This window comes from Marmota monax, unplaced genomic scaffold (genome assembly GCF_021218885.2).
Source record: "Marmota monax isolate L192 unplaced genomic scaffold, Marmota_monax_Labrador192_F-V1.1 WCK01_AAM20220418_F8-fsc02249, whole genome shotgun sequence".
In the NCBI taxonomy this organism is placed as follows: domain Eukaryota; kingdom Metazoa; phylum Chordata; class Mammalia; order Rodentia; family Sciuridae; genus Marmota; species Marmota monax.
Genome location: NW_026694440.1, coordinates 1 through 19,763, shown reverse-complemented (window position 1 = coordinate 19,763; position 19,763 = coordinate 1). Strand labels below are relative to the sequence as shown.

Sequence of the window (19,763 nt, the reverse complement as noted above, 5' to 3'; positions counted from 1 at the left end):
CAGGACTAGAAGAAAACCAACACGCGATGATCGTTGAAAACTACAACTAAAAATAGCATATCAAGACAAGAAGTATATCTGAGCCTACAGCAACGGCCAAGTGGCGATCCATGCTTTCGTCGCTTCCTAACTCCCGCCAGAAAACGCACAACCAGAAGGCCTTCCCCCTTGCCATGCTCTACTAGCCGTCCCTCGAGCTTCTTTTTTTTTCCCCTCCTTCCTTTTTTTTCTTCGTCATATCCTTACGCTCTCCCTCCCTTCGCTCCCCCGGTCGCCGCTCCTCTTCCTCCCTTCTTTTTCTCTTCCTCCCCCCCCCCAATGTTAACTGTAAATATTGATTAAAATTTTCTCTTTGGTTTCAAAAATATTAAAGTGGGAAGAAATGCCTTAGAATTAAAAAATAATAATAATTAGATCATTTAACTCTCATCTTTTACAAAATAATGAGGAATGCACTAAATTTCACCAGTAGTTTTGCATGCCTTGGGCATAGTACTGTGATGATCTGGTGGATATACCCAGGGCTAATAAGATTGGATACAGTTGTCTCCTCTGGGTTTTTGAGAAATTTTAGACTGTCCACAAAATAAACTGCAGACTACTTTTTAGATCTTGGAAACATGACCACCCCCCACCACTCCCACCCCTACCCCCCTCAGCTGACACTTTTCTGCATATGTCACTCTGTCAAGTCCTAGAAACTTCCTTATAATTCTGGTGGTTCACTTTTAATTTCATAAAGCTTCCATCTTCTTGTGCCTTGACTAGTGTCTCTTGTCCCTCATCTGTGTGATTTTTCTTTTACTTCATCTTCTGTGTTTTCAGAGTAGTCTCTTCCAACCACTTACTTGCTTAAAACTATTTGAAGGTTTTCTTTTAGTATGGAAATCTATGCCCCCAGGAATGCCATATCTGGCGTCTCCTACAATCCTCCTCTACATCCCTACCTGAGATATATTGGATTGCTTATGGTTTCTGAATACAGCATGTCTCTAGCCTCACGCCATTCAACAGAAATATAATATAAAAAATAAATTGTTTAAAAAAAATTTTTAAACGCTTGTAGTTGTAGATGGACAGCATACCTTAGTTTGTTTATTTATTTTTATGTGGTTCTGAAGATCAAACCCAGTCAATGCCTCACACGTGCCAGGAAAGTGCTCTAACACTGAGCTACAACCCCAGACCCTAGTAGAATTATTTTTAATGTCTAACCTATCCAAAATATTATTTCAATAGGTAATAAGATATATAATATATATACTTTTAAAATATAAAATACTAATAAGGTATTCTACTTTTTTTGTTATTGTTTCAGGTCTTCTAAATTCAGTCCATATTTTACACCCACAGCATGTCTGTGTCCGAACTATCCTTGCTTGAAATGCTCAATATGTGTGACTGGTGTTACTGTGTTGAGTGCTATAGTTCTGGGTCTTGGTCAGCACTGTTTAGTCTTGATTATTCCCAGGACTCATCTTGAACATTATTAATTCTTCCTACTATCTATCCAGTGAGAATGAGGTCTAAGTTACATTTGTTATTTTAACTTTAAAAAAAAAAAAATTGAATCTCCCAAACTCCCAAAGATTCAATTTGTGTTGTGGCCAGCATCAAGTATACACTAGGTGCTCCTAGTTCAGCAGAGGGAAAATTAGACCACCAAGCCTGTTAGAAATGTTTTATATTTATAATAAATTAGTAGAGGGTAGAGTTCTGAAATGTCTTCCTTTAAGCAGCACATTGGCACTTTTTAATATGTATCCAAGAATTAAATTTATATCTTCGTCATTTTAAAACTAACAAGTAAGTGACTTGCAGATAGTCACAGAAATTATGTTTTTAAAGGAAGTTTTAATAATGCAGTTTGAAGTTTAACTGATTTTTGAGGATTGCTGTTCTATTGGAGAATTGATTTTTTTTAAGTATATTTAAGTACATTTTTAGGGTTAATAATATATAGTATTTATTATTTTTAGAACTCACTGAAAGCTCTTAAGTGAAATAATGTTTGAGTATGGCTTGTAAGGGACTAAAAGTTTCACATACCAAAAAGTATCTTAAGATTCTTTGTTGTGGCAGATTATTCTTGAAGGCTAAGTTTTTAAAACATGAAGTAGAACTTAGAACATGCATGTAACATTATTTTTATGCTATATGTATCTGCATTCCAGTTGATCTCCATACTTCTTTTGCCCTTCTATGCTGAAAATATTTCTCATGACCATTTCTTGGCCAAACATGTAAATTGCCCTCTAAATTTTTCTTGGAGGGATACCTGGGATTGTCCTAAAATTAATTGTCATGTAAGTATTTATTTCTTTTTGGATATATGGAATTATCCAAAAGCACTATTTCACATTTGTAGGATGCTGATAAGAATATTGAGGAAAAGTAACTTTGGAGAATCCTATGTGAAAGAGATTTCTTTTTTCTGGGACTTCCTGACTCTTCCATATATACATTTGTTATCAAAAGAGTAGAGGGGCATAAGAATATCATTGTTTTCCAACAGCCATGGAACCAACCGATTTGCTTTAATTGTTTTTACTTTTGCAAATACTCATGGATTTTATCTCCTGGAATGGCTCTAAACAATTGACAACACACTATGCTGAGTGAAATACTGAATATGCATATGCTAAATTTCTTTTTGTTTCCTGTACAGAAGATCAAATGAAATCTCTAGTCTGTTCAGATATCCTTGGAAACCTGAACAGCAAAGTGTTCGGAAGTCAAATATATTCATTCATTTATGCTGTACATACTTAATGAGCAGACATGTATGCAAGATAGGTATCACTATGCCAGGCCTTTATTTGGTAATAAAAGGGGGGGGGGGATATTAACTTTTACGTATATATATATGAGAGAGATACAGAAAACATGAGTTCCACATTCAGAGCAGTAGAGTGAAAATGGAACTTTTTAAATCTTCAAAATATACACTATGATAGGTTAAGCATTTAAGACTTGAAATCTTTCTGTTACTGCAACAAAACATTGTCTGCTGAGAAATATAGCTGCTCTTAATGTCATTGTTTTTCCCCCAGATCTATAGTAGCCTATTGAAATCAAATTCAAAATTCCCACATGGTATTCATGATTGCATTCTTTCTGTATAGTCTCTCCTCAGTATCTCTCTGTCGCTATATCTTCAGTCAAGAATACCCTATATACACTTAAATAATGACTGTGTTCAAGCTCAACCACATACTCCCACCCCCTACCCCACCATGTAGGCTCCAGTAGAGGATAAAAGTTCAAATCTGGGAAATGTATGAAGGAGTCTAGAAAATGGGAAAGTTTTGCCAGATCTGATGGACTGAAAGGATGAGAATGAATTGAGTTTGCTGATGAAAAGTCAGCTCTTGAAGTCCAGGCTGGATCAGGAAGAAAAGGAAAAAGAGCAGATAAGCTGCAAGAGAAAGTTAAAGGAACCAATAATTTATTTTGAAGGAACAGAACCTTTTTATGTTACTTCATTTGTTATAAAGAAAATAGAAATTATTGAGTATTGAAAAGAAATTGATTTAGAGTCAGTTTGCCTGGGTGTCATCCCAGCTTTTCTGCTTTCTAGCTGTGTGACCAAGGGCAAACATTATACTTTCTCTAAGCCTTGGTTTACTAATCTGTCAGTTGGGTATAATAATAGTATTTACCTCTTCTAGTTCTTTGATTAGAGTAGGTAATCTGTATAAACGACATGTAAAGTGTATTTGCTACTGTTTATGTATTTACTACAAGTAAGAAACACTCAAATGGTAACTGGAATCACCAGTCATTATTGTTCCTATCCCTTAGGAAGTTTGGGGGAATGAAGTCTGTTTTCTTTGATATAGAAAGCAGATGGTATTTGCTTATATATACTCTCTGCTCTTAAACTAAGCTGCTTAAAACCATGTTGATCTGACCACCAACATCCCTGGCACAAAGTATAGTATCATAGAGAGTGCTAGAATCAAATAGGACCTGGGTTTGAATCCTAATTCACTACTTCTTAAGGGTGAAATTGGGAAATTATATAATCTTACTGCCTGCGTTCTTTATCATAAAGTAGGAATAATAATAATAACCTGCTTTTTAGGGAGTCGTGAAATGAATATCAGTCAATACATTATAAGCATTACCAAACCTATTTCCAGACTCGTTCTTCTGGCTTTGTTTTATTACTCTGGTATCACTTGTATGAATGACTTAGTCTTCTTACTTCTTCTCTTGGTTTTCTTACTTAGAAGTCTTATAGTGTTATAACATCTCCTATCCTGGCCAGGTGTAGTGGCACATGCCTGTAATCCCACCGGCTTGGAAGGCTAAGACAGGAAGATCGAGAGTTCAAAGCTGGCCTCAGCAAAAGTGAGATGCTAAGCAACTCAGTGAGAAGACACTGTCTGTAAATAAAATACAAATAGGTGGCAGTAGCACATGGGAAGATGAACTCTCCCTGTTTTGTTTACCCCTTTTCTTTGGCTGTATTTGATTACAGTATAAGATGTTCTTTTTTTTTTAAAGAGAGAGAGAGAGAATTTTTTAATATTTATTTTTTTTTTTTTTAGTTTTCGGCGGACACAACATTTTTATTTGTATGTGGTGCTGAGGATCGAGCCCAGCGCCCGCGCGCATGCCAGGCGAGCACGCTACCCCTTGAGCCACATCCCCATGTGTGTGTGTGTGTGTGTGTTTAATAGTATTCCTATGCTTTACAATGGGAATAGCTGATATTTTTATTTGGTGGTAAAAAGGGGTGAGGTTTGTCCTCTGAAATAACGTTAGTAATGGCAATCTCTTTTGAAAAACGTTCAGTGATCTTGCTACTCTGTTAGGTTTGCCTAATCATTTTAGAAAGTGCCATCTGCTTGTTACTATTTAAAAGATTTTTAGTAAGAATGAAAAATTTAGGTTAAAAATGAAGTTGTACAGTAATGTACATAAAATGAAAATGTGCTGCAAAAGTGACATTATATTAAAATCTCCTAAAAACATAAAGTTTGACATTTAGAATAACTAAAATTATTTTTCTTCTTCAGCTTCCAGCTGATCTTACCAAGATGCACCTCACAGACAACCCTCATCCACAGGTGACTCATGTGTCTTCTAGTCAGTCTGGTTGTAGCATTGCCAGTGATTCTGGGAGCAGCAGTTTATCTGATATCTATCAGGTAATATCTTAGGATTATGTGCTGTGCATATAGCGTTTTTATTCTGCAAAATACTCTGTGCCTATGCCTTAGATGGTCATGTATCTTTTAATTAGAATATGAAATTCAAGCATAAGGTCTTTGCAAAAGTATGTTTTATATTCTGTTTCAAATTCATAAGTCTAATTAAGAAGATGATCTATATTTTGAGAAGGATTTAGTATAGTTCAGTAATATATGACTGTAGCATTCTCTCTCATTTTTTTTTAATCCAGGCAAATCTATCTTAATATATAATGCTTTGGTTAAAAAAGAAAGTAAGAAAAGTTTTTTGAAACCCCTGAACTCAAACTTATAAAAAGGTTGATATTTAGTTGTATAAGTCTACTAACTATAAGTCATGAAGAAATTTACAGTTGTTTATGAATTGTAAAGACTATTATTATATAACATGAATTACATAGAAAATTAGTAAATTTGCAGACTTTCCTATTCTTAAAACCCCAATAGAAACTTTTAAACTTACTGAGATTTTCAGTGATTGTGTAATAGAAAGAGGGGCTCTGGAAAGACCCATAAACAGAGAGAATCCTCACAAAACCCTGCTGAGGTTAAATCCAAATTAGGTTCAAGTCAGTGCAGTGTTTCATGATCCTGATAGTGGAATGTCTGTGAGATTTTATTTAATATAAGATGTTTGGAACAGTTCTCTAGGTATGAGTTTTTATGTCCTGAAGTCCAGTGGTGGTTGATGTCATAGATTATAGAACATAAAACATAAAACACTTCTAATAAAATAAGTAGAGGATACATGGTATTCATGGTTAGTTTATTTGAAATTTCAGATGTACTATATAGGGCTGAGTAGTAGAAATTTAATGTGAGCCACATATTTAATTTTGAAATTTCTAATAACCATATAAAAAAGGAAACAAGTAAAATTTAATTTTTATAATGTATTTTATTTAGCATAGTATATCCAAATGTTATGACTTCAACATAAAATCAGTTTTAACATTATGAATTATTTTGTGTTCTTTTTTTCATGCTAAGTTTTCAGAAGACAGTTTAATGTTAACTTATAGCACATCGCAGTTCAGACTAGCCAGAGTTTAAGTGCCTAGTAATCACATGTTAATAGTGGCCACCCATAATACTGATCTGTAGAAATTAAATCATTTGTAGTCTGAAGGAAATATTTTAGACTGCACTTTTATGGAGTTACCCAGATTGAGATATTTTAGGAAAATCAGCTTTCCTCTATGGAGAGAAGTTTGTAGGCAGAAAAAGCTTGCATTTTTTGGTTTCTGTCTGGCTTTTCTCAACAAAGGTCATTTCTGTGGCCGTCCACATCTTACTGTTTGCCTTTTATAGTGAACAGAAGAAAGAATTTAAAAAAAAAAAGGTGGGGGAGACTTAGAATAATGCAATGGCTCTGGGGCCACTTATTGTGTTTGTGTAGTTGTGGGACTCAACACATTCTACCTCTCCCTAAAGAAGTATCTTGTGAAAGAATTAAGAGTCCTTGCACACACACAGCCCCCAAAAAATGATAGTAGAGCTCTGGCTTCTCTAGTTTCTTGTGTTTTTCCAGGGAGGGAAACCCTGAGGAGAATTAAGTTCAAGGATGCAGCTTTATGAGTGATATGATTTTTCCCAACCTTTCACCTTCAGCCTATGTATGTCTTTTCCTATCAAATGCGTCTCCTGTAGGCAGCATATTGTTGGGTCTTGTTTTGTGATCCATTCTACTAGCCTGTGTCTCTTAATTGGTGAGTTTAAGCCATTAACATTTAGGGTTATTATTGAGATATGGGTTGTTCTTCCAGCCATATTTGTTTATTTCTGTTACTAAACATGGTTTGTTTTCCTCTTTGATTATTTTCCCCCCCTTTACTGTCCTACCTCCCACTGTTGGTTTTCATTGTTATTTTCCATTTCCTCTTCCTGTAATGCTTTGGCGAAGATGTTTTGAAGAGATGTTTTTGTTTTTGTTTTTTTAAAATATGAAATGGAGGCTCAGGGTAAAATGGAGTTTGTCTGGTCAAGGCACATATAGTTTGGCCCCTAACAGTGCTAAATCAAAATGCAAAAATGTAAAATCTTTAAGAGTAGCCAAAGAAAGTAAAAATTCTCAAACTGTTACACTCAGGGCAGTACTGAAAGAAATGCCATAAAAGTTAAAACAAAAACAAGCCAACATATAAAAACAGAAGGGAACAAAAAACCACTACAAATCTAAAAAATACACATGTCTATATACTTATATATATTTCTATACATAGAATGTACACTGAATTCAAGAGCATCAATTGACATCATTACCAGTGTTTTCTTACTGGTGGTAGGTTTGTGGGTAGTTTTTATTATGTTTCTTAAGCGAACATTATTATTTCTGTTTTTGACAAATCTTAAGGAGGATATAAAGAGTGTATTGTTAAAAATAAAAGTTGAAAAAATGTGAGAAAAGAGAAAGGATTAATTACTAAAGAGTAAAAGGAATTAAAAGCAAATCAGAATGATAAAATGTGCTTCTGAAAAATGCAGGATTTCTAGACCTACAATTTTTTAAAACTCTTGGATTAGGTTAGTAATATCAGTGAACCAAATTGTGTATGTTGTGTGCGTGCACATGTATTTCCAACCAGATCCTTGGGAATAAAGCAAAGAGAGGAAGAGTTAAATATCAGTACTGGTCTCTTGGTATTTCCCTTGACCTCAGACTACATTGGCAATACTTAGAAAACTGAATATACTTGATTACAAGTGTGTATTGCCAGTACCTTAAACAACAATAGTTTAATTGTCTGGAGCACCTAACAGTAACTCTTAGCAGGAAAACTGTTTATACCATTTTATATTGCCAAATACGTGGCTAAAAATCTATGCATTTCCACTGAGCTACATCCCTAGCATCCTATTCATTTCCTTCTTCAGAGTTTTTATGTCTTATTATTTAAAAATAGAAACTCTTGGCTCTCAGAGAAAGTTATTTACCACAGTTTTGGGGGTGGGATGCAAGGAATTGTTTCAGTGAATATGTTTATAAAATCAGATTAGCTTATAACGTTTGGCTGAAAGTAGGTTAGGATGTTGGATTATTCTTGGATGAAATAGTCTATGCATTATCAGAGTTCTCTAAAAGAAATGCTTCTTTCTAGATTTCTTTTTCTCTGTATCAGTCCTTTTTCAATAACAGGAAAATTGTGAAATACTGACTCTTGAAGAAAATAATTTGTCTTTTCATTAACTCATTCTTAAATAGCCTGAGGTACACATTCATTCTCCACCTGTCTTTTCTTAGTTTCTATGTGGAAAATAAATGTGTTCCTAAAACTTTGTTATGACAATAACACAATTCCTTAATTTATGACTCTACTGACAGTCTTGTCAGACAAGACTGTCACTTTTCTACAGGTATCTTTTTTTTTTTTTTTAATTTGTTTGGTTACTCCCATTTTTTCAACTCCCATTTAATTTGCAAGAATGTTTGAATCACATCACTTCTATATTTAAAAAGTGTTTAGAGAAAAAACTTTTTAGATCGAATCCATCCCATTTATTGATTCTTGGTTTTAATTCTTGTGCTTATAGGAGTCCTATTAAGGAAGTGGGGGCTTAATCCCACATGATGAAGATTAGGGCCTACTTTTTCTTCTATTAGTCACAGAGTCTCTGGTTTAATTCCTGGGTCCTTGATCCACTTTTGAGTTGAGTTTTGTGCATGATGAGAGATAGGGATTTAATTTCATTTTGTTGCATATGGATTTCCAATTTTCCTAGGACCATTTGTTGAAGAGGCTATCATTTTTCCAATGCATGTTTTTGGCACCTTTGTCTAATATAAGATAATTGTAATCTTGTGTGTTAGTCTCTGTATCCTGTATTTTGTACCATTGGTCACTAGTCTTCTTTGGTGCCAATACCATGCCGTTTTTGTTACTGTTGCTCTGTAGTATAGTTTAAGGTCTGGTATAGTGATGCCACCTGCTTCACTCTTCCTGCTAAGGATTGCTTTAGGTATTCTGGGTCTCTTATTTTTCCAGATGAATTTCATGTTGCTTTTTCTATTTCTATGAGTAATGCCATTCTTGGGAGCAAATTTTTACCCCTCACACATCAGATAGAGCACTAATCTCTAGGGTATGTAAAGAACTCAAAAAGCTAAGCACCAAAAAGAAAAATAAATAACCCAATCAATAAATGGGCCAAGGACCTGAACAGACACTTCTCAGAAGAGGACATACAATCAATCAACAAATTTATGAAAAAATTGCTCATCATCTCTAGCATTTAGAGAAATGCAAATCAAAACTACTCTAAGATATCATCTCACCCCAGTCAGAATGGCAGCTGTTATGAAGAAACAACAATAAATGTTGGTGAGGATGTGAGGGAAAAGGTACACTCATACATTGATGGTGGGACTGCAAATTGGTGCAGCCAATATGGAAAGCAGTATGGAGATTCCTTGGAAAACTAGGAATGAAACCACCATTTGACCCAGCTATTCCCCTCCTCAGTCTATACCCAAAGGATTTAAAACAGCATATTACAGGGACACAGCCACATCAATGTTCATAGCAGCACAATTCACAATAGCTAAAATGTGGAACCAACCTAGATGCCCTTCAGTAGGTGAATGGATAAAAAAAAAATGTGGTATATGTACACAATGGAATATTACTCCGCAATAAAAGAGAATAAAATCATGGCATTTGCAGGTAAATTGATGGCATTGGAGATGATAATGCTATATGAAGTTAGCCAATTCCAAAAAAACAAATGCCAAGTGTTTTCTCTGATATAAGAAGGCTGATTCATGGTGGGATAGAGAGAGGGAGCATGGGAGGAAAAGATGAACTCTAGATAGGGCAGATGGGTCCGGGCAGGGAATTAGCAAGGATGGTGGAATATGATGGACATCATTATCCAAAGTACATGTATGAAGACACGAATTGGAGTGAACATACTTTGTATACATTATATACAAGCAGAGATATGAAAAATTGTGCTATATACGTGTAATAAGAATTGTAATGCATTCTGCTATCATTTTTTTTTTTTAATCAATTAAAAAAATAGAAAGTGGGGGGCTGGGGATGTGGCTCAAGCGGTAGCGCGCTCGCCTGGCATGTGTGTGGCCCGGGTTCAATCCTCAGCACCACATACAAAGATGTTGTGTCCGCCAAAAACTAAAAAATATTTAAAAATGAAAATAAATAAAAAGTGTTTAGTTCCCACCATTACCTGATTTACACTCTTCATTATAAATTCAGACCTTTCACCTCTCACCACAATTTGCAGTTTGGTTTTATATTCCACTATCCCCCTATTTGTACATTCTAGATTCAGCTTCATGGCAGATGAAGATGCTGTTCCCTGAAAATTTTTTGCTTTTTCCTGCACTTGTACTTTGTAGTCATATTTCTCTCATTTTATAGCTCTGCCTTGATGACATTTTCATTTTTGTCTCTATCTCCTTGGAATATACAGCAGTTTTTCTCTATGTCATACCACTTTCCCACTATACTTTTTGTTATTTTAAGTTAATTGTAAACTTGACATTTTGCATTATGAGAGTGAATTTATAGAGAGCAGAGTTGATATCTTACTAACTTATATTTCATGCTTGAGTCAAGCACAGTTTTGGCACTTAGAAATTAATCTAGAATTGTTTTTTTGTTTTGTTTTGTTTTAATTAAAGTAGAAACCAGCCAACATTGGTTCCGAGGAAAATGCAGAATAAATCTGCTAATGTTTTATTATACAGGGCAGAGGAGCCCTTACTTTTCCTGTCTGTCCTGTTTCAGAGATTATGAAATGGACCAGACTACACTATATAATTGTGAAAGATTAATTTCACAGGATTCTTGCCTTGACCAGAAATCCAAAGAGAAACCCTTATATGGGCCAAATGATCCATGAAAGAGGTTAAATAAAATACTAAAAATGAGAATACAGAAAGAAGCAGCATTGAAAGTGTGAGGTTCTAACTTTATACTTGCTCTAAATTTGAAAATGTGGTTTTTGCAAGTTTGTATAACTCTCTTAATTTCAATCTGTGATAGCTACATGTTTATCTAGATGTAAACAGGAAAAATATTCTCTGATAGTTCATTTGGGAAAGGCCAAGTCACCAGCAAATTACCTCAGACTGTCTACAACACCAAATTATATGCACACACATACACAGACATATTCATATGACAGAAAAGGAAAAATACAATAATTTTAATACTTGTATTTTTAGTTCTATCACCAATATACTTTTACTACCCTGAGCTTATTTTACTTATCATAGTCTTTCTGAGGGCTTACTGTATCCCAGGTGCTAGGATAAAGAGGTTGAAAGGCCGTGTCTTAATCTGCTGTATATCCTACCTTTAAAAAAAGTAGAACTCATATGTTTTATACTAGCTCTTGGTTATCATATTATTCTCTCAAATTCTGTTGATGAATTTAAAAATAAAATTTGGAGAGGAGCTTTTCCCCCCTCTTTAAATTGTGAAGTTTTTGTTTTTGTTTTTTTGTTTTTAACTCATAGTTCACACACTTTCTTATTGAGTACACCAGTTCTCCTTATGAGCGTAGTATTTAGTTATAACATGGGATTGTCCCTGTATGGTGCTTTCAGGTAGACTAGGTGACTTATAAAACACTGGAATTTATTTCTTAGTTTTAGAAGCTGGAAAGTCAAAGATCAAGTTGCCAACAGATTTGTTATCTGATCAAACCCTTTTTGTAGTTCATTTGCCATGTCATAAAGGCCCTCTTTCTAGATAGACACCATCTAACTGTGTCCTCTGGGCTATTTTATTTTATTTTATTTATTTATTTTGGTACTAGGGATTGAACCCAGGGATGCTTTACCGTTGAGCAACATCCCAGCCCTTTTTTATTTGGAGACCAGGTCTTATTTAAGTTGCTGGGCTGGCCTTGAACTTGCCGTCCTCTTTCCCCAGCCTCCTGTGTTGGTGGGATTGCAGAACACTACTGTATCCATCTGGCCTTTTTCTTAAGGGTACTAATCTAAACATTCATAGGGTTCCAATGACCTAATCACTTTCTTCATAACTTAATCTCTTCATAGGTCTCACCATCTAATACTACCATCTTGGGGATAGGGATTTAAACATAAGAATTTTAGGGGCTCTAGGAATATATATACCTCAGTGGTCAAACACTTATGTAGCATGTACATAAGATCTTTAAGATCTGAAATTAGGTATTTTGTTTGGATTGTTTACCAGCTATTACTTAAAGCTGTGCAGAAATGTAAACAAGACTCTCATTTGCAAGTATCAGAGCCCTAACTTGAGTTAACAGAAGGATAGTTTATTTACCCACAGAGAAAACAGTGGCAGCTTTAGCCTCAGGGAGCCTGGATACCTGCAAGTGTGTTGGCCTCATTTGTCTGGCTCTAGTCATTTGGCGTCCTGTGGCTGGCTTGTTTGTCCTCCCTCTTTTCTCTGGGACACTTGTCACAGGTGCTGTTGCTGCACATGTCATGCTCTTTTAAAAAAAAATATTTTTAGTTGTAGATGGACACAATAACTCCCTGCCCCCTCTCATAAATATGAGTGTGTGTGTGTGTGTGTGTTTTAGATGTTGATGGACCTTTATTTATTTTTATGTGGTGCTGAAGATCAAACCCAGTGCCTCATACATGAGGAAACTGAGCTACAACCCCAGCCCCATGTTGTGCTTTTTCTCTGCCTGCATGTTTAATACCTGTTGTTTTGTTGTTCTGTATCTTTCTGTCTCTTTCTGTTTCTGCCTCTTGCTCAGTATCCTCCTTCCCATTCCCCTGCTCCTTCTCTACCTATTGGTTCCATTTTCTCCCATGACAGGCGCTTCCTTTTTTTTTTTTTAAATACACGCCAGCGGAATGTATTAATGACAGGCATTTTCATGTGGCTTTATTAGGCAGTATACTTTGATTTGTCTTCAGGTGAGCAACTAGAGAAGAAAGGATGCTTTATATATAACTCCAATTACTAAAATCCAGAGAAAAATTTCTTTATACCTCAGCTTACATAGTGAGGAAATAAGGCACTGTAGCCACTAGAATCTTGAAATTTAAGATGGAAACAGCAGTTGCCAAAAAGAGAACTTCTTCCGGACAGACAGTACAGTAAATGTTCAAAACGGAAGATGAGATAAGTATTTGGGTGAAACTTACATAGTCTTTATTAATATACTCACATTTGAGTCTTTTTTTGTTATATGGAATTCCTGTGTCCAATTCATTTTTTCTGTAACTGCTTTAACATTCATGCTTTTTCATTTATAATATGAATCAAGAGTGTAATATTCAGAAATATTGCCTAATAATCCACTTCAAAATGGTTGTATTTTTTAAAACACATCTTCATTACTTTTTGTGCATTACACTTAATTCATACTTTTGTAAAAATTGCTGGTTCTTTTAGAGGTATATGACACATTATATTACCAAAGTTGTGGTTGTTGAATTCATTTTAAAGATTAGTTTTAGAATAATCTCAGCTCTTTTCACACTGTTAGATCTAGTGATAAGGCAATGGAAAACGAGGAGTATCCATCTTTTATGATGAGCCTATTTTAGCAATACTATTCTACCTTGTTTCAAACTTTTGGTTTTATATGGTTTTGGTTTGGGGCTTGTGAATGTATGTGTTTTGGTATTTTGTTGTTATTTTTGCTTTTGTTTTTATTATGTACCTGGGATTGAACCCATGGGCACTTAGCCGCATCCCCAACCCTTTTTATATTTTTTATTTATAAACAAGAGTCTCAATGCTGGGGCTGGCATTGAACTTGTGATATTTCTGCCCCAGAGAAATATCCCAAGCCACTGGGCCATCATGCCTGGCTCAGACTTTTGTTTTGAATTTACATGATCACCTACCATCTAGCATCTATGATGAAAGAATATATTACTTGTAAAGTGATTGTTGTTAAACTTTCTCTTTCTCATACTTCATGTTTTAGAAACCTTTGAGTTTAAAAAAAAAAAAAAAAAGCAAGTGTTTTCTGGAAAACAATATATTTAGTGATCTTTGAATCTCTTAACCATTTTATACTTCCTGGCTCAGATTTATCACCTGGATATCTTACTAGGGAAAGATAAACATGTATTTAAGACACAAAGAAACCTTTTATAAATAACCATCATTTCATTGTAGTCTTAACACAGCATGCATTGTTGCCTAAATTCATTTTATTATTTGGTAAGGACACAAGTTTGAGTTATTTCAGACTGTGATATACAATATTTTCATATAAAATGATAAATGATTAAAATTTCTTTCTGTAGGCTACAGAGAGTGAAGTAGGAGATGTAGATTTAACACGTCTTCCAGAAGGACCTGTTGATTCTGAGGATGAAGAAGAAGAAGAGGAAGAGATTGATCAAACAGATCCATTGCAGGGGCGAGATCTTGTTCGAGAATATCTTGAAAAAGAACCTGCAGACAAAACTGATGATGACATTGGTAAGAAATAAATCTGTTCATATATTTTCCTAGTGTTTCCTTTACAAAGTACTCTGAAAACTTAATGCCTTAAAGCAGTGTACATTTATTCTTTCATAGTACCGCCAGAGCAGTACTAACTCCAGAGATGGGAGTTCAAATCATTCCCACAGGGGTGAAAGGACCTCTTCCCAAAGGAACAGTAGGCTTATTATTGGGACGCAGCTCTTCTACTCTAAAAGGACTTATGATAAGTCCTGGGGTAATTGATCCCGATTATGAAGGTGAAATAAAAATTATAGCCAGTTCTCCAAAGGGTATATCAGTAATTTCACCAGGAGATAGAATAGCACAGTTACTAATAATACCCAGCCTACATGATAAATTTTCCAGTCGTACTGTAGAAAGAGGTTCCAAGGGATTAGGCTCCACAGGTGTAGATTGGGCTATGCTTTCTTTAAATTTAGATTCTCGCCCCATGCTAAAACTAAATATTCAAGGACATGAATTTAATGGGCTACTGGATACAGGTGCAGACCTTAGCATCATCTCTCGTCAAGAATGGCCAAAACATTGGCCATTACAACAAGCCACTCAAACGCTTCGAGGCCTAGGAGTGGCAACTAATCCCCATAGAAGTGCAATGGTATTAGATTGGAAGGATCCTGAAGGATGTGAAGGAACTATACAGCCATATGTATTGGATCATCTTCCCGTAAATTTATGGGGACGAGATGTCCTAGATCAATTAGGTTTGACATTAACAAATAACATCAACCAAAATGCACCCACTATTATGACTAGACAAGGTTTTAGGAAAGGAAAAAGATTAGAAAAACAAGAACAAGGTATAGCAGCACCAATACAAATAGATCAAGGAACAGACAGACATGGGTTGGATTTTCAGAAAGGGCCACTGAGACAATAAAAATTACTTGGAAATCAGAAAGACCAGTATGGGTTCCTCAGTGGCCCCTGACTAAAGAAAAGATACAAGCAGCCCATGACCTGATCAAACAACAATTAGCGGAAGGACATATACAACCTTCTGTATCTCCCCATAATACTCCCATTTTTGTCATCAAAAAGAAATCTGGTAAATGGAGATTATTGCAAGATTTAAGAGCCATTAATAATGAGATGGTTATTATGGGACCTGCTCAATCAGGGATTCCTCAGTTGTCTGCTTTGCCAAAAACCTGGTATGTTTTAGTTATAGATATTAAAGATTGTTTTTTTTCAATTCCAATTCATCCTGAGGATAGTCCACGTTTTGCATTTACTATCCCTGCACTGAATCATGAAGGTCCTGATCAGAGATATGAATGGAAAGTACTCCCTCAAGGGATGGCTAACAGCCCAACTATGTGTCAAATTTATGTTAACAAAGTAATCCAGCCACTTAGAAATCAAAATCCTGAACTACAAATATTTCACTATATGGATGATGTATTATTAGCACACAAAGATAAAAACACATTGCTAGAATGTTATGCCACACTTACAAACTTATTAAAAAATTATAATCTAGAGATAGCAATAGATAAAGTACAATTAAATTTTCCAATTAATTATTTAGGAGTTCTATTATCCTCAACCATGGTCCGTCCACCAAAAATTCAAATACGAGTAGATCAACTCAAATCACTTAACGACTTTCAAAAGTTATTAGGAGACATAAATTGGATAAGGCCTTATTTAGGTATACCAACAGGAGAGTTGGGACCTTTATTTGATATCCTAAAAGGTCCATCAGATCCAAATTCACCCCGAATGTTAACGCCTGAAGCAAGAAAGGCATTAAAAATCATTGAAACATATATGGAAAAATATGCATTTGGATAGAATTGATATAAGTTTGCCTTTATTATTTATTGTACTACCAACAAAAAATATTCCTACAGGAGTATTTTGGCAAGAAGGTCCATTATTATGGATACATTTATCTTATTCTCCTAACACTATTCTTACTAGGTATCCTGAGGCTGTAGGACAATTAATACTCAAAGGAATAAAAGCAGCAAAGGGAGTGTTTGGAATTTCTCCCAATAAAATTATTACTCCATATACTATGAATCAAATTGATGAGTTAGCTAATGAGTTAAATACTTGGGCAATAATCATGTGCAAATCTAATGTTTCATTTGATAACCACTTACCATCTAATCCTTTATTGTCTTTTTGGTCATTGCATCCTGTAATTTTTCCAAAAATGACAAGAAAAACACCTATCATGAATGCTCCAAATATATTCACTGATGGGTCAAATAATGGTACAGCAGCAGTAGTTACCCCTGATCAAACTTTTACATTTTTAGTACCCAAACAATCAGCTCAAAAGGTAGAGCTTAATGCAGTTTTACAAGCTTTTGTGATATTTAAAGATTCTGTATTTAATTTATTTTCTGATAGTCAGTATGTAGTTAATGCTATAGTATCTCTTGAAGATGCTGGTAGGATTTCCCCTTCTTCTACTGTTTTCTCTTTGCTTTCCACTATACAAAGTCTAATCTGGGACAGAAAAGATCCATTCTTTATAGGACATATCAGGGCACATACAGGATTGCCTGGAGCCCTTAGTTTGGGCAATGATTTAGCAGATAAAACTACACATGACATACATATTTTTTCTACACTAGAAGCTATAAATTTTCATAAAAAGTTCCATGTCAATGCTAATACTTTACAAAAGCGTTTTAAAATAACTAAGGAATAAGCTAGACAAATAATAAAACAATGTCAAAATTGTGTGACCTTTTTACCACAATTTAATCTTGGAGTCAATCCTAGAGGATTGATACCTAACCATATTTGGCAGATGGACGTCACACACTTGCCAGAATTTGGAAAATTAAAATATTTGCATGTTACAGTTGATACTTCTTCTGGATTTTTGATGGGCTCCCTTCATGCCGGAGAAAAAACTAAAGATGTTATAGCTCATTGCTTACAAAATTTTGCCACTGTGGGTGTTCCAAAACAGTTAAAAACAGATAATGCCCCTGGTTATTCTTCTACCTCTTTTAAACAATTTTGCTCAACATTTGGCATTACTCATATAATAGGAATCCCATACAATCCACAGGGACAAGGCATAGTTGAAAGAGCTCATCAAACTATTAAAATGTACTTATTAAAGCAAAAAGAAGGAATTGGGAAGGGGTATGTATTCCCCAAAGATAAACTTAAAATAACCCTTTTTACTCTAAACTTTTTAAATTTGGATTCATCAGGACTTAGTGCTGCGGAAAGGCATATGTGTCCAAAAAATGTGCATAAGCCCAAGGTACTTTGGAAGGATATTCTAACAGGACAATGGAAAGGTCCTGACCCAGTAATTGTCTGGAGTCGGGGGTCTGTTTGTGTGTTTCCACAGGGAGAACAGCAGCCGATTTGGATTCCAGAGAGATTAACCAAGGTCCTGACCCAGTGATTGTCTGGAGTCAGGGGTCTGTTTATGTGTTTCCACAGGGAGAACAGCAGCCGATTTGGATTCCAGAAAGATTAACTAAAGCGATTTCTACAGACCAAAAAGAAGATGATTTGGCTCAAATCCATAACAACTGATATCCAAAACTCCAGTTTGGCTATTCTTACATCTGCAACAGAACCAGGATGCTTTTTTCAATATCTATTTTATTATTGCCCTTTGCCATATCATGAAGTTCTATTTTGTTTTTTGAGCTCATACAGACCTAGGTTAATGTTTTGCTGATCAGTTCTATTTTTTGACTATAGAGTTTTTAAACATTGCAATGGAGATTTCACCTGTAAAAAGTTAGAAGGCCTTTACTATAATGTTATGTGTTGCATGTATTATATTATGTGTGCACACTTGTGTTTTGTGTTATATGTTTGAATGTACGTATGTCCATATATCATATATGATGAGCGCTCATGATAAAATGGATCCAAATATTTTTTTTTTTCACGTGATTTATATGGTTTAATTTAAATTGGGTAAACAACTGTTGAGGATTGTTTTAATATGTAAACAAAAAAGAAGGTTAACAGATCTGTTTGTTTACTTTCACCTTTCCTTTTCATTATATTTAATAATTCTCTTAAAGATAATGTAAATTGTTAAGAAAATTGTTTTCTTTTAGTGCCTTCTGGAATGTTACATAATTTTTTCTTTAGCCATTATTGCCAGAATTCCTATCTTCATCCCAGTGCCGGTGAAGACAATGTAAATTGTTAAGAAAATTGTTTTCTTTTAGTGCCTTCTGTAATGTTACATAATTTTTTCTTTAGCCATTATTGCCAGAATTCCTATCTTCATCCCAGTGCTGGTGAAGTGAAAGATAAAACCAATCTACAGCTTCTACAATAGCCATCACTGAACTGCTTGCAGAACTTGCCTGGACACATTGTGAGCTCACCTGTATGCATTGTGAACTATCTGTTGGTGCAGCGACTTGTGGTAGTATTGGGGTATTTTTGCTGATGATGTCATTGGTGGTACAATTTTTCCAAAAGGAGCCGTCAATTGGCTTGGTGTATCTTCCTCCCTTCTGCTTGTCATGATCGTCCAGCTAAAATTTGGGGGCCAACAGAGGTGAGGCAAAGAACCTCACCCCCCCGCTGGTACAAAGACCTCTCCACAGGTGTGGCTGTATACTGGACCGGTAGTCAGTGACGGGTAAGAACCAATTGCAATGGTACCAACCTAAGGACCATATGTACTATTGGACAACCTAAGGCAGGCACGGTCCCTAAGCCACATGCTTGTTGTTTAAACAGAGAGGGGGAGATGTTGAGAGCCGCAGCCGAAGGGACCCCAGCAAACTTCCAGCTGCCAGCAAACTTCCAGCTGCCGGCTGATGATTGGCTCACAGCAGCCCCAGCAACATCTAGCTGATTGGCTCCTCTGCGGTGATGCTCATTGGGCTGTTTCCCTGCCCTTTCAGACCACGGAGCTGCTCATTGGGGGACTTTTTTGGCTCCGCCCACGTGACCCAGCCAATCGGCCTCAAGAGCAGGAGGATTGTGGGAGGTGGAGAGAAGCTTGGGTGGGAGAGAGAGGCTTGTAAAAAGCCGGTGGTGGCAGTTGAGGCTCTGAGGGTTTTTCCTGAGAGGCTGTTTTGTTTGGTGTGTGTGGTTCTAAAAATAAAGTTAGTTTCTTTTGACAAGTGGCTCCTGATTGTGCCCAGCCAGACTGCGGCAG

General features: G+C 35.7%; 1 protein-coding gene across 3 annotated transcripts; it reads left to right on the top strand.

The window, feature by feature from the left end:
- Positions 1-4,935: 4,935 nt before the first annotated feature.
- On the top strand, positions 4,936-19,728 carry LOC124075490 (rap guanine nucleotide exchange factor 6-like). 3 transcript variants are annotated; one of them, XM_058571151.1, is made up of 3 exons: positions 4,936-5,159; positions 14,440-14,617; positions 18,737-19,728. In XM_058571151.1, exons 1-3 carry the CDS (start codon positions 5,049-5,051, stop codon positions 18,787-18,789), a joined length of 342 nt encoding a protein of 113 aa, XP_058427134.1. In that variant the 5' UTR covers positions 4,936-5,048; the 3' UTR covers positions 18,790-19,728. The 3 variants fall into 3 exon arrangements, with proteins under 3 accessions (XP_058427134.1, XP_046274889.1, XP_058427135.1); XM_046418933.2 differs by having other exon boundaries at positions 4,946-5,159; positions 18,068-19,728; XM_058571152.1 differs by having other exon boundaries at positions 4,948-5,159; positions 18,851-19,728.
- Positions 19,729-19,763: the final 35 nt, after the last annotated feature.